The sequence below is a fragment of the Sparassis crispa genome (genome assembly GCF_003851025.1).
Source record: "Sparassis crispa DNA, contig_000016F, whole genome shotgun sequence".
In the NCBI taxonomy this organism is placed as follows: domain Eukaryota; kingdom Fungi; phylum Basidiomycota; class Agaricomycetes; order Polyporales; family Sparassidaceae; genus Sparassis; species Sparassis crispa.
This window is the reverse complement of record NW_020939763.1, coordinates 359,412-371,409: the sequence shown is the minus strand read 5'-3', so window position 1 is coordinate 371,409 and position 11,998 is coordinate 359,412. Positions and strand designations below refer to the sequence as shown.

Below are 11,998 nucleotides of genomic sequence, written 5' to 3'. Positions count from 1 at the left end.
ACCTACTCTGCTGATGATCATGGCGATTATACTAGCTTCACTCTTCCATCATCTATATTTGCGTGCGTGATGAAATGTTTGGTTGCGTAAATATATGAGTGCCATATCTCACTTGACTTAACACTGGTCAAGGCACTTGCAGATTCAGAAAAACCGTAAGCTTTTACGGCTCGTAGTATCGCACACCCGTCCTCCTGCCGAGAAAGTCTTATCCTTTGCGCGCTTTCGTATGCAAAGTTACCCAGCGTCAGACCCTATGCAGTCTCGGGATAACCGTGTATTGTTTCCAGCCGCAGACGAAGCTCATGTCCTTAGTGAAGATCGTACATTAATTCCAACTTCCTGCATGCCATGCCTGTCTGAAAACCTGCTTTGAGGCCTGTGAACGTCATGTCCTCTACTTTCATGAAGTGCCTACACCGTGTACTGTAGCCGTACTTTATACTCTATTTTGGCGTGTATAGCCATCTTTCCAGGTGATTTTCCGGCTCTAAGACACCGGACGTGTCTGGTGACCATGATCATGTCGGTCACTCGGTCAGCCCTCGGCAATTGAAGACAGCCCCTTGCAAGAATCATGAGTTTATGCCACTCACGGTTCTTATGAGGCTGCTGCCCTTCTCTCACGACCTGAGTCACTAACACCTACGACTGGAAGATGTCTGAGATTGACCTTGCAAGAGCTGTTGGGTTCCGGGAGGACGACCATCCAGTGGGTCAGGCCGACGTTTGCTGGGAACTTGTTTCAATATCTGTGTGAATACAGGTTACATGGAACAAGAGGGATTTGTTGATCTACGCAGTTGGCATAGGGGCGAAGCATAACGACTATTCGTTGGTGAATGGTGTGTACAATCGTTGTGAATCCGTAGCAATGACTCGCTGACGTCGTCATAGAGCTTGGTGAGACCTTCGAGGGAAATGGCTCATCGAGCATTGTAGCTAAACCTAACGTGCAGACCAATCATGGGCGCCGTTTCCGACATATCCGGTGGTTCTCTCATTCAAAGGTCTGGTGTCCCACATTTGCAGGGCGAGGATAGTGTGTCGCTCACGGTGCTCCAGGTGTCGAGCAAGACGTCGTCGATTTCAGGAAGCTGCTCACGGGAGGGAAGAAAGCCCCTGGCTTGCCAAAGTTTGACCCTAACCGTATTGTGAGTCTAGCATGCACCTAATGTCACTATAGTATCTCTAAACGACGTTCGGAAGGTGCACGCATCCCAGTCCATCGAAGTGTTGAAGCCTCTCCCTTCTGTCAGCGGGTCTGGCTGGAAGATTCAGAGACGGATAGTATCTGTCAGCGAGAACAGTGTGTATCACGGATATCTTTGTCTGCCTGGCTAACGCGCTGTGTCTAGAGTCTGGCATTATCGTTGATCAGGAGTCTGTGCTCGTGGACGGCCAGGGAACAGCCTATGCAAAGCTCTACGTGCGTGGTTGTGCTCACAACAGCGTTGTATTCAACTTGACCCGTGGGCTTATGTTCCTAGTCCTCCTCCTTCAACCTCGGCTCCAAAGCTACCGGGTCCAACTTCTCCAAGCGCATCGCCGGTGCACCGCAGGCGAAGCCCATCCCGAAGGACAGGAAGCCTGACTGGGTAGTTCGTGACCAGACCTCTCCTCAGCAGGCGATTATGTACCGACTCAGCGGGGACTACAATGCGCTGCATATCGGTCAGTGAATCATTTAGCATACATTATCCGGTGGATGCTGAAAGGGTGCAGATCCTCGTATTGGACAGGCAGCGGGCTTCGGTGGTGTCATCCTGCACGGCCTCTCTTCTTTCGGTTTCGCTGCGCGGGGGATTCTATCTGCGATTGGTGGGAATGACCCGCATACGCTCAAATACTTTGGTTTGCGCTTCACGTCGCCCGTCAAGCCCGGCGACGCACTGGAGACGTCGGTGTGGGAGGTCGGCCCTGGGCCCAATGGTACAACAGAGGTCACGTTTGAGACCAAGAATCTGAGTACCGGAAAGGTGGGCGGCGTTGATTTTCGCATTTTGATTGGTCGTGACTAAACACGTTGACGACTCAATGGTAGGTCTGTCTCGGTGCTGGCATTGCGTACGTCAAGAAGGCAGAGAAGAGCAAGCTGTGAACTGTATAACCTTCGGAGCGCTGGAAATATTCTCTTTATGTCTTTCTAATTGTTTTGTGGCGCGAGTTGTATATCGTGAACGGAGGGGACACATTGAATGCTTATCTGCAACTCCCCGCAAAACGGCCTTGGACACGGTGGAACTGTTTTCTGTGTTGTTATTGTCCATTCTCAGTTGTTGCGATCGCCGAGTACGCAATTTCTCATTGTGCTTTCAAGATAACCTCAGTGATCGGATTATTAGGTATATACGCGTCAGTGGCTGAGATCTGAGATGCTCCCGCGCGCTGCCGCGTGCTTTGACCGCTTTTGCGGTTTACTGTGACGTTGCTTCGTTTTCTGCGTCTTCTACCATGTCGGCACTCAATCCTGCAGAGAGCACAGCCACGTCGGAGACGCATGTACAAACTATTTGGAATCAACAAAACGAAAGCGATGCCGGACAGTTCGTCGATGCTGCTAAGTTGGCAGATATTCGTGGTATCAGGTTGTCCGTTGTAGGAGACCCCCCGATGGCTATGGGGCAGATGGGATTATTGAGTCGAGGGAAAGGAAAACCAAAAGATGACACGTATGACTATACCGAAATTCATTCGAGATCGAGGGCGTCGCAAGGCGGCACCTCCGAGTCTCACGATGCAAGTGCATATAGTGGGGTTTCTCAACAATATCCTTGGGCTGCGACACGCTGACATTGTATTCTTTAAAGGCAGCTACAGAAATTCTTCGCAACACGCGCCGCAACCTGTCTCCGATGCCACATTGCATTACGCAGCGTCCACCGTGCCAACGGTTAACCCGAGTCACCCTGTCATGTCTCTAAATATGCTCAATACATATGGCGTTGAGGATTCAATCAGCCATGAAGATTATGGTGCGTTTCTCTAAGTCCCCACGACAAATCACGCTTGAATCGTTCTACGTACTAGCCAGATTTATGGAAACAGTCTCAGCGATCACTCGCTATAAGCCAACTGCATATGCAAGATCGGCGTCTACACGAAAACGATTACCCACCACAAGTTCTTCAAATCATACTGCTTCTGTCGATCTTGCCAGAAAACGACAGAACAGCGCCCCTCAGGCAGATCCGCCTTCACCCTCGCTGACAATCCCTCACACCGAGTACGCGTACCCGCCATTTCATTCTCCGCTGCTTATCCTCCGGGATGAACCCACCCAAGGCTCGTTCTTCATCCCGTACGAGTTTGACGCCTCATCACATGTCGTGCATCCGCCGCTCGACATCCTCCCTCCTTGCGAAGATTCTACACCAAGTCGAGCCTCACGTTCTGAGGAGTACGTTGTACAGCCTGAGATGCCTCCAAGTGTCTCACCTGAGGACAGCCAGGCAACGATAATTCGAGGAAACTGCATTGTTTCTCTATCTCCAGACGTGTCGAATGAGCCGGGACCTTCCACCATGCACACCGGCGCTTCAACTGTTGCGGCTCCTGGAGGTGAGACCCCTTCTGTTAAGGGAATGAGCTGTTCTCATCAATAGCACAGACATCTCAACAGCAGGAGACACTGAGAGACGCACGCTCTCGCACGAGGACTTCCGCGTCCTGCTCGAGCGATGTGGTTCCTCAGACGAGGATGCACTCGCGCAGCTGAAGAACATCGCTAAGGGTGTCAGAGGGCTCGATAAGGTCGTCTCGTACACGACGCGCCTGCTGAAAGATGCGCGGGACTCATACCACAAGGATGCAGACGAGCGTGGCGAATCGCTCGTCGAAGTAGAGGTCTTCGCAGGGTGGCTACCTGCATATAATGCAATGGCCGACTTGGTCAAGGTTCAGTGCAACTGCCTTCGCTGCTTCAATGCGTGAAGTGCTGACTGGAAGCATCGCTTGCAGGGTCTCTTCAATGCCAGGCATCAGGAAACCCGAAGGAGCATGCGCATGGGGAGAATCGCCTTCGCTCTAGCCTACAGTGTTGTCGATGACTACATTTCGAACGTAACGGGGTGCGATCTTCAGCGTATTCGTCTCCTTCAGCCCATGCCTCCGCCAGCGATCTTCCCAGAACGCACGCACGCCTTGCAGCAGCACGCCGCATCGCTGCTAAACCTGCTGGACGAAGTGCTGGTGGAGGCGCTCCAGCGGTACGGCCGCGAGTGCGGCCGTGCAACGAATGCGAAGAGAGTAGGGGAATACGCGGAGGCCCTGAGGCGCGGGGTAGATTTGCTAGAGGAGAAGACTGGGTTCGGCGGAAGAAGACAGGGCTTCGAGTCAACGTTGTTTGCGCGCAGTCGACGCGCTATGACAGATTGGGCAACTAATGTAAGTGATCACCGCGGTAGTCTACGGGTTCTAATAGCTGACTTTCTGTTTCTTAGTGGGCCAAAAAGACGGATGAACAGAATGGACCAATCTGATAGGTAAATTGGTTGTCCTTCTATATCGCTCATCACATTCTTCAAGCAGATTCCGTAGCACAATCGAAGTTTTTTGAAGACCACCAGTCGAAGTGTAGCTGTAAACAACGAGGTCACCTTTAATATCTTACCATCACGTACAAAAATGAATATTTTAACTTAGACCCGACACGACGGGGTACGCGTCAAGCGTCGTCACGGATCACATGATCTGTGACTTACGTGAACCGACAGTCGTGTCACTTTTCAAAGACAACTCAGACTCCGGTTGTGGGTTTCCTTGAGCTAGTAAGCTGTAGTTACATTGGTCAATCCAATCCCAAAAACAACCTCGCGGAGAAATTAAACGAAGCGGCTTGGTAGCTAACATTTTGACTCAAATTTTTCCGACAAGGAGGGTAGTCAGAAAGTAGACTACCACAACATGTTACACACTCTCGGCGAGTACCTTCGGGCTCAGTCTTAGACATCTACCACGTTCTTCTGTTATCAGTTCATTCTGTAAGTAGTGCTCGATTAGATAGCGAAACTTCAAGTCACAACTATTACACATAGCATCTGGTTACACAGCAAAGCAAGGTGAGAGTAACTGAGTAAGATAAGACATGTCATTGCGCCAACCAAGGATGATCCAGTAACTCTTCGCAGGAAGCTCTCTCTGCGGGGTCGAGCTTGAACATGAGATTCAAGAAGTCGACGAACATGTCAGCATCCTGGGGAGGACCCCGCCCTTGAATTTGCATAGCAAGGGGGAGACGCCGGGGGATGTCGAACTTCGAGGTACCTGCGGCACACAAGGTATTAGTGGATGAGTTGCATATGATATCCGATTGCAAGACATGACACCAACCATCAGCATTGAAGAAGAAGTGACTATACTTGCCCCTCTCCACAATGTTCCGAGGGTAATCACCAAAAAGGACCATGTGCAAGAACGGGATCGACTCCTGTTGTGTACCCGCCCGTATCATGGATTTTCCCATGATCATTTCGTACACCTGAAGGCGGACAAAATTTTCGATGTCGTCAGACGTCTCTTCGGCATAAGACTCATCACATACCGTGCAACCAAGACTCCAGATGTCCGCTGGCTTTCCCCACCCGGCCCCAACATATACTTCAGGAGCACGCAAAGAAGGACTTTGAATCAGCGGTGTGAAGTGTTCGTCGGTCTTGTCGGCCCAGCAAGCTGCTCGCATTAACAATAGTCAGACACTTCGGGATGCAGAGCTAGAAAGAACGAGAACAGACCGACTCCCACATCTGACAATTTCACCTCGAAGGCACTCCACGCAGATTCAGAGTTCAGATCACTGGGGATAGGGAACAGAAGGGGGTTAGACCTGAAGCGGGAGATCGAACGATCGCCAGGGCCCTCTTGAACGTAGACTTCAACGCCTGCGGACGACGGTTTAAATCCGCCACGCGGCAACGCGATGAGTATATTGGCGGGTTTAATATCTGAGGATGCCGTCGCGACTGAGTGGTATGCATGTGGTATGAAACAGACCGGGCCCACCAGTGTGGATTAATTCGCAGGCATTGTGCAGATAATCGATACCTAATATCACCTGCCGAGTGATCCTCTTTACGAGAGGTATGGGCATGCGTTCATCCTTCCAATTTGTGGAGAATGAGTAAACGTTCTCGGATAGAAGCTCAGTGACGAGACAGAGATGTTTGCCATTGGGACCTTCAATGTAGAAGTGGTCCAACAAGTCAATAACGTGCACGCGGCCGGGGTGCTGTGTTGGCTCGTTGTGTATACGCAGAAGATACTCGAGTTCATGGAGCTCTGGTGCACCTGTGGCCAAAGCTGTCCGAAAGGAAGGGTCAGAAGGACCTGCAGAGCCAAAGAACCAGCTCGCCTGTCAGCAACTTCAGAGCGGCGTAGGTTCCATCGCTAGAGCGAAAAACAGCGGAGCAGTCAAACAAAAATACGGCGGCTTCAGAGCTAGACACGTACCTCTCATTTCGAACGAGCCACACGGTGGAATATACGCCCCAACCGAGCTTCCGCTGAACACGATATCTGGAGCCCAGTACATCTCCTACGCTAACTGGGTGGTATCCTCTGGGTCCATAATCTTCCAATCGCTCTTCTCTGTCTACCCAATTGGCGGTATCGGTGACAGGTTGAGATGCCATGTGGTGCATGGTCGCACCTCCCGTCGCTGGCACGCAGGAAGGTAGCAGAGACCGCTTGCAATGGGCGAGCTGCGCCAAACCGCGTACAAGCTGCAAGCTCTTCGCTGTCCGCAGAGCAGCAGCAGGATGGGGGTGTCTCAGGTGCCGTAGCGATTGCAGCAGATGGGACATTGGTTCTATGAGCTGCAGCCGTTACTTAGATACTCAGGCTGTCTCTAACCAACGTGGACAAAGTTGTAACAACAATTACTATATGCGTAAGTGCTGATCGAACCCACCGCCAAACCGCCGCCGCCTAATCTATTGCTGTTTTCAGAAGTCTTGTCGCGCGGCCAAATACACACAAATTTCCTGAGCGACCTCCTACTTCGAACGCAGATATCTCCTCAACGGCTGGGCCGTTTCTCTCGATTCTTGCATTTTTGGACTCTCCTCGTCAGCGCGCAGGGCATGGTATCAAGAAACATACATATTCGGACCGTTCAATACTCGCGGATCTGGTGGTCGTCACACTAGCTCAGAACCGACTTTGCGTGCGGCAGGCAGTCCCAGTACTGGAGAAATTGTTCTGAGAGGACTTCTTAGGATCATAGAGAGGGCATGGTATGCAATTTGAAGGTAAGCATGTCCTGATTCTCACTGTGGGATCCAATCTGTGATCATAGCACTAGGACCCCATTACCAGATGGTCAAAAACATTCCCCGGTTTGCATTTTTCATGTCTTACATATTCTATATTGATATCTGGATGGTTTTAAGCAAGCAGCAGATGGTAGAAGGCACTCAGAATGGTGGAGGTCATGCTGCAGTTGGTATGATACTCAAGCCCTTGAATCCATTATTCCCCATCTTCAGCACTGTCATCCTTCATTCCTGATGCACACATGAATCCTATATGTAGTCTATACACAAAATACACTGGAATCTTTGACAGTAGCATGAGTTCTGTAACCTCCCAATATGTGCTATGCAGTCTGAGATAAATCACATACAACCCAGATCCTCTCAGACCACAAATGCATATCCCTGCCCTGCCTAGCATACTACCAGAGAGCCTCCACCACCTCCTGATGTTCTCCAACCCATCCAACGATGACAAGCTCACTTCTGAGCCAGAAGGAAGCTGCCGAAAACAGTGAACAGATATAGCAGAGAAAGGGTATATATGTTGGTACCATGCCCTGCGCGCTGACGAGGAGAGTCCGAAAATGCAAGAATCGAGAGAAACGGCCCAGCCGTTGAGGAGATATCTGCGTTCGAAGTAGGAGGTCGCTCAGGCGGAAATTTGTGTGTATTTGGCCGCGCGACATGACTTCTGAAAACAGCAATATTATCTTCATGGTGCGCAACTCTCCCGTCTGTACCTGGTATTTGGCTTAGGAAGGCAAGTGCTACAGTAACAATAGTCTCTCCGCAGTTAGTTGCTTACCTCAATCACGGTTCGAAAGTATTACTGTGCATTCTGGGTGCAAACTGTGGACTCGAGTTATTGGATCCGGGTCGTCGTGGTTGATCTCTCCCAAGGATTTGCCAGCATATGCGCGACTTAGAAGCATCTGGTGAGCGGATAACAGGTCTCTGAAGAAGTGCGTCGGTCTATTTGCCTTTCTCGCCAGACGCTTCTGAACAATAGGGTCCAGAATCAGACCACTGGCCACTGTGTCTGTGTCGTGGAAACTGAAAGATCTGACCCCACATAGAGGAACAGCTGCATCGCGAATAAATGTGTCCAAAAGCTGGTGTGCTTCGGTCGCTTTTCCATGTCCCTGTTCCTTCCTTGTAAACGACATTCGAGAATTGCACTAGCAATTGTCGGATCGGATTTTCCGGAATGCAAATTGCGGGTCCACTTACCAGATTCAGTCATTCAACTCGTTCGCCTTCCCGTTAACATTCTCTCAGATATCCTGGTTAGTAAAATTTTCAAGTGCCGCTGAAGCATGAGCGAACAACGTGCGTAACGGAACGATGCTTCGAAGGCCCGAGGTCGAGGTCGAATTCTTGGTCACGGTTTCTTAATGTTGCATCACGGCAGCTAGGCAATATTTTCGTGTGGCTCATGACGTGTCGTTAGGCCTCGCGTCGTACTTAAGGAGGTTCGTTCGTGTTGTGTATCCTCTCTGATAACCCGAAAGCAGATGGCCGAGCAGAATGCATCATATCACCGGGATCATCGAGGACTATCATTTTTCTTTTTTGTTTGTTTCTTGTTGTTCAATTTATCCTTCCAGGTGAATGCACTCCAAGCTTCCCCAGAAAGAGCAGGCACGCAAGTCGATATGACACTGCTGTATCAATTCGTAGGGCCTCATCCATAAGAGCCTGGGTGGTGGGGCACGCCAGAGTCCAACCGCACCAGAAATCGTTCTCCTGCCAGCCCGGTCCATCCACGCCTTCGACATGAACGGCGCCACTCATACCTTTGCCAGCACCACAGTTAGAGCAGCAACTAGCATTAGATTCCAAAGATCTAAGGGCATACTAGAATCCTACAGAGGTTAAAGAAACTATGAAGCGTGACATCAGTGAATACATAAAAACCACCGGCTCTTCGGTTACGCGGCATCCTACGCGGAGATCAGGTCAGAGCTATTACTCTTCTTGCTGTGAACATCGGTTGACAGTGGTGTTTGACAGACATGCCGGAGCCCACAGAGGTGGAACTGACCTCACGGCACGACTGCACTTCAGTGCCGACTTCAAGTACACGAGTACCGGAGAAACTTTCACGACTACCATGTCGCGTCCCTCGCGGCGAGTAGTCTTTCACCTCCAGTGTTCATCGTTTTCCCCGTCGTGCGCCAGGATGTTCTCTGATGTCTCAAGTGGAGGCCGCGATTCGTGGAGATGATCACCCTGCACAAGCTAGCAATTGGTGGGAGTATTTTTTGCATACGCCCGGGCCATTTCTGATCATCATATAATCTCTTCATTGACGGTGTGACATTATTGATGGCTTATGCTTGACGAGTTGGTGGCATCACGGTGTCTTATATGCACACATACAGCTACCCACGGGAGAGTCCAACTTCGATTGTAAATATACTAGTGGCGAGCCTCCGCTATTACCACCAAAGTGCACACCCGTCCGAGGAGCTTGAGCGAGGAGGAACTCCTCGTGAAGAGCAACGTCGGGCCATCCGGTGCTGGTTCATCTGCCATGTCGCCCACCCCAGGTGAACAGATGTTGAGCTTCGACAGAAGAGAGGGGGTAGGTTGCATATGATCTCACAAGAACAGTGTGACTGGGAATATTTACTCAGTGTGATCTGTCAAGCTGCTTCCTTTAATTTCTTGCGATGTTGAATATGTGATTGGACTGGCCAATTTAATAGCTATTTACCAGTTTGAGAAAGCCAATAAGTAATCCAAGTCTGGTTTCTCCTTGAAGTGTTACCCTGCCAGTGGTGGACGTGACACTGGCTGACTCTTTCATTGCGCCAACCACCTGTGAGCCAACAAATCCTCGCATGACGCCCTTTCTGCAGGGTCTAGTTTGAACATGAGCTTCAAGAAGTCAATGAAAGCCTCCGCATCCGGAGGTGAACCCTGCTTTTGGATCTGCACAGTGAGTGGCTCGCGCTCGGGCAGAACAAACTTCGGAGAGCCTTCGAGATACCAGGAATGGATCAGAAATTCAATATATGGTGAGACATGGCACTGACCATCAGAATTGAAGAAGAAATGGCTGTACTTGCCCCTCTTCACCATGCTCTGCGGATAATCACCGAAGAGGAGCATGTGCAAGAAAGGAACTGACTCCGGCTGTATATCCGCTGGCAACATGGACTCTCCCATGGCAAGCTCATAGATCTGAAAATGCAGCGATGTTTCGAGAGAGATGCTTCTTTGGCAGTACAAGGGGCGTACCGTGCAACCAAAGCTCCAAATGTCGGCCGGTTTGCCCCATCCTGCGCCAAGACAGACTTCCGGTGCACGCAAAGCTGGACTTTGAATCATGGGGGTGAAATGCTCGTGGACCTTGTCGGTCCAACAGGCTTCACGTAGCCGCAACAATGTCAGGCGCTGAGACGTTGGGGAGAGAAAAGAGAACACACCGACCCCCACATCCGCTAGTTTCACGTCGAAGGTAATCCATGCATGGTCAGAATTTAGGTTCGCGTTGCCGGGAATAGGATATGGGATAGGCTCAGACTTGAACAGGGTGATAATACGACCATCAGGGTCCTCTTGCATCTTGATGTCAGCAGTCGTGGATGGGTGGAACTGATCAGGGGGTATAGCTATCAGAATATTTGCGGGTTTTACATCTGAGATACTTAGTGTGATGAATAGTGCTTTAAGGAAATACAGAAATCTCACCAGTGTGAATAATATCACAGGAATTGTGCAGATAATCGAGAGCCAGCACGGTCTGCAGAGCAATACGTTTGACGAGTGGCATAGGTAGACGACAATTCTTCCACCTCTTCGAAAACGAGTAGAGACTTTCCCCCAGCGCCTCAGTCACCAAGCAGAGATGGTTGCCATTGGGACCTTGGAGGCGAAAATGGTCCCGCAGTTGAATAACGTGTACATGACCAGGATGACTAGCTGACTGGTCGCGTATGCGCTGGAGATACTCAAGCTCATGTATTTGTGGCGCATTACTTGCGAAAGCTGCGGGAAAAAAGTATCAGGTGGAACATCATTAAATGACACGGCATCGATGCTCGCCTGTCATTAGCTTCAAGGCAGCATACTGCCCATCGAGACTGCAAGAAAATCAACACTGCAACTCTTTGTGCACCTCACTCCGCCCTTGGAGAGTGTAACACTTTCCTTCCGTCTCGAACAAGCCATACCGTGGAGTAAAGACCCCAGCCGAGTTTTTTGCCAAGCACGAGATACCTCGAGCCCAATCTGTCTCCATTAGAAACTGGGTAATATCTTCGGCTATCGGGTGTGTACTAGTAGTCTCTCAAAGGTTCTTCGGTATCCCAGTCACCGACAGTATATTTGGGAGCGGTACTTGATGCCACATGGCGCACAGATAAAGCCCGAGAACTTGAAGATATGCGAGAATGCACCCGCCAACCGACCAGCTGAGACAAGCAACGCACGACCCGTGAGCCTTTCATCCAGTGTTGAGGTAAGTAGCGTGCATATGTTATGTACGAGAGAACAAGCTAAAGCACTTACTGTAATTGTTCGTCGTATGAACCCGAATCTCTGGGTCGGAGTTGCCTTTACTCTAACATGATGAGCATCATGAATCGTTGTCTCCGCAACGAAATGTCTAAGATGTGTCCATATCTGCACAATAATCAGGAATGTTTCACTTCCCGACCAGATACGATGTGGACAGATCACCATCTCCAAATTATTACAAGTCCTTGGAGATTCCTGCTAGAACTTCGACATGACAT

General features: G+C 50.2%; 4 protein-coding genes across 4 annotated transcripts; 2 read left to right on the top strand and 2 right to left on the bottom strand.

The window, feature by feature from the left end:
* Window positions 1-658: 658 nt before the first annotated feature.
* On the top strand, window positions 659-2,101 carry SCP_1701430 (peroxisomal dehydratase; the record flags this gene model as incomplete). The annotated part of the gene is made up of 10 exons (XM_027764930.1): window positions 659-712; window positions 767-845; window positions 898-903; window positions 960-1,010; window positions 1,066-1,154; window positions 1,210-1,309; window positions 1,359-1,429; window positions 1,491-1,674; window positions 1,726-1,979; window positions 2,045-2,101. 10 exons carry the CDS (start codon window positions 659-661, stop codon window positions 2,099-2,101), a joined length of 945 nt encoding a protein of 314 aa, XP_027620731.1.
* Window positions 2,102-2,454: 353 nt separating this feature from the next.
* On the top strand, window positions 2,455-4,481 carry SCP_1701420 (hypothetical protein; the record flags this gene model as incomplete). The annotated part of the gene is made up of 6 exons (XM_027764929.1): window positions 2,455-2,752; window positions 2,811-2,975; window positions 3,031-3,561; window positions 3,611-3,897; window positions 3,961-4,386; window positions 4,443-4,481. The coding sequence occupies 6 exons, from the start codon at window positions 2,455-2,457 to the stop codon at window positions 4,479-4,481; spliced, it is 1,746 nt and encodes a 581-aa protein (XP_027620730.1).
* Window positions 4,482-5,089: 608 nt separating this feature from the next.
* SCP_1701410 (hypothetical protein) lies at window positions 5,090-6,800 on the bottom strand (the record flags this gene model as incomplete). Its single annotated transcript, XM_027764928.1, has 6 exons — window positions 5,090-5,265; window positions 5,332-5,479; window positions 5,543-5,670; window positions 5,733-5,942; window positions 6,001-6,349; window positions 6,399-6,800. 6 exons carry the CDS (start codon window positions 6,798-6,800, stop codon window positions 5,090-5,092), a joined length of 1,413 nt encoding a protein of 470 aa, XP_027620729.1.
* Window positions 6,801-10,061: 3,261 nt separating this feature from the next.
* SCP_1701400 (kinase-like protein) lies at window positions 10,062-11,313 on the bottom strand (the record flags this gene model as incomplete). The annotated part of the gene is made up of 6 exons (XM_027764927.1): window positions 10,062-10,237; window positions 10,295-10,442; window positions 10,500-10,627; window positions 10,688-10,900; window positions 10,953-11,249; window positions 11,307-11,313. The coding sequence occupies 6 exons, from the start codon at window positions 11,311-11,313 to the stop codon at window positions 10,062-10,064; spliced, it is 969 nt and encodes a 322-aa protein (XP_027620728.1).
* Window positions 11,314-11,998: the final 685 nt, after the last annotated feature.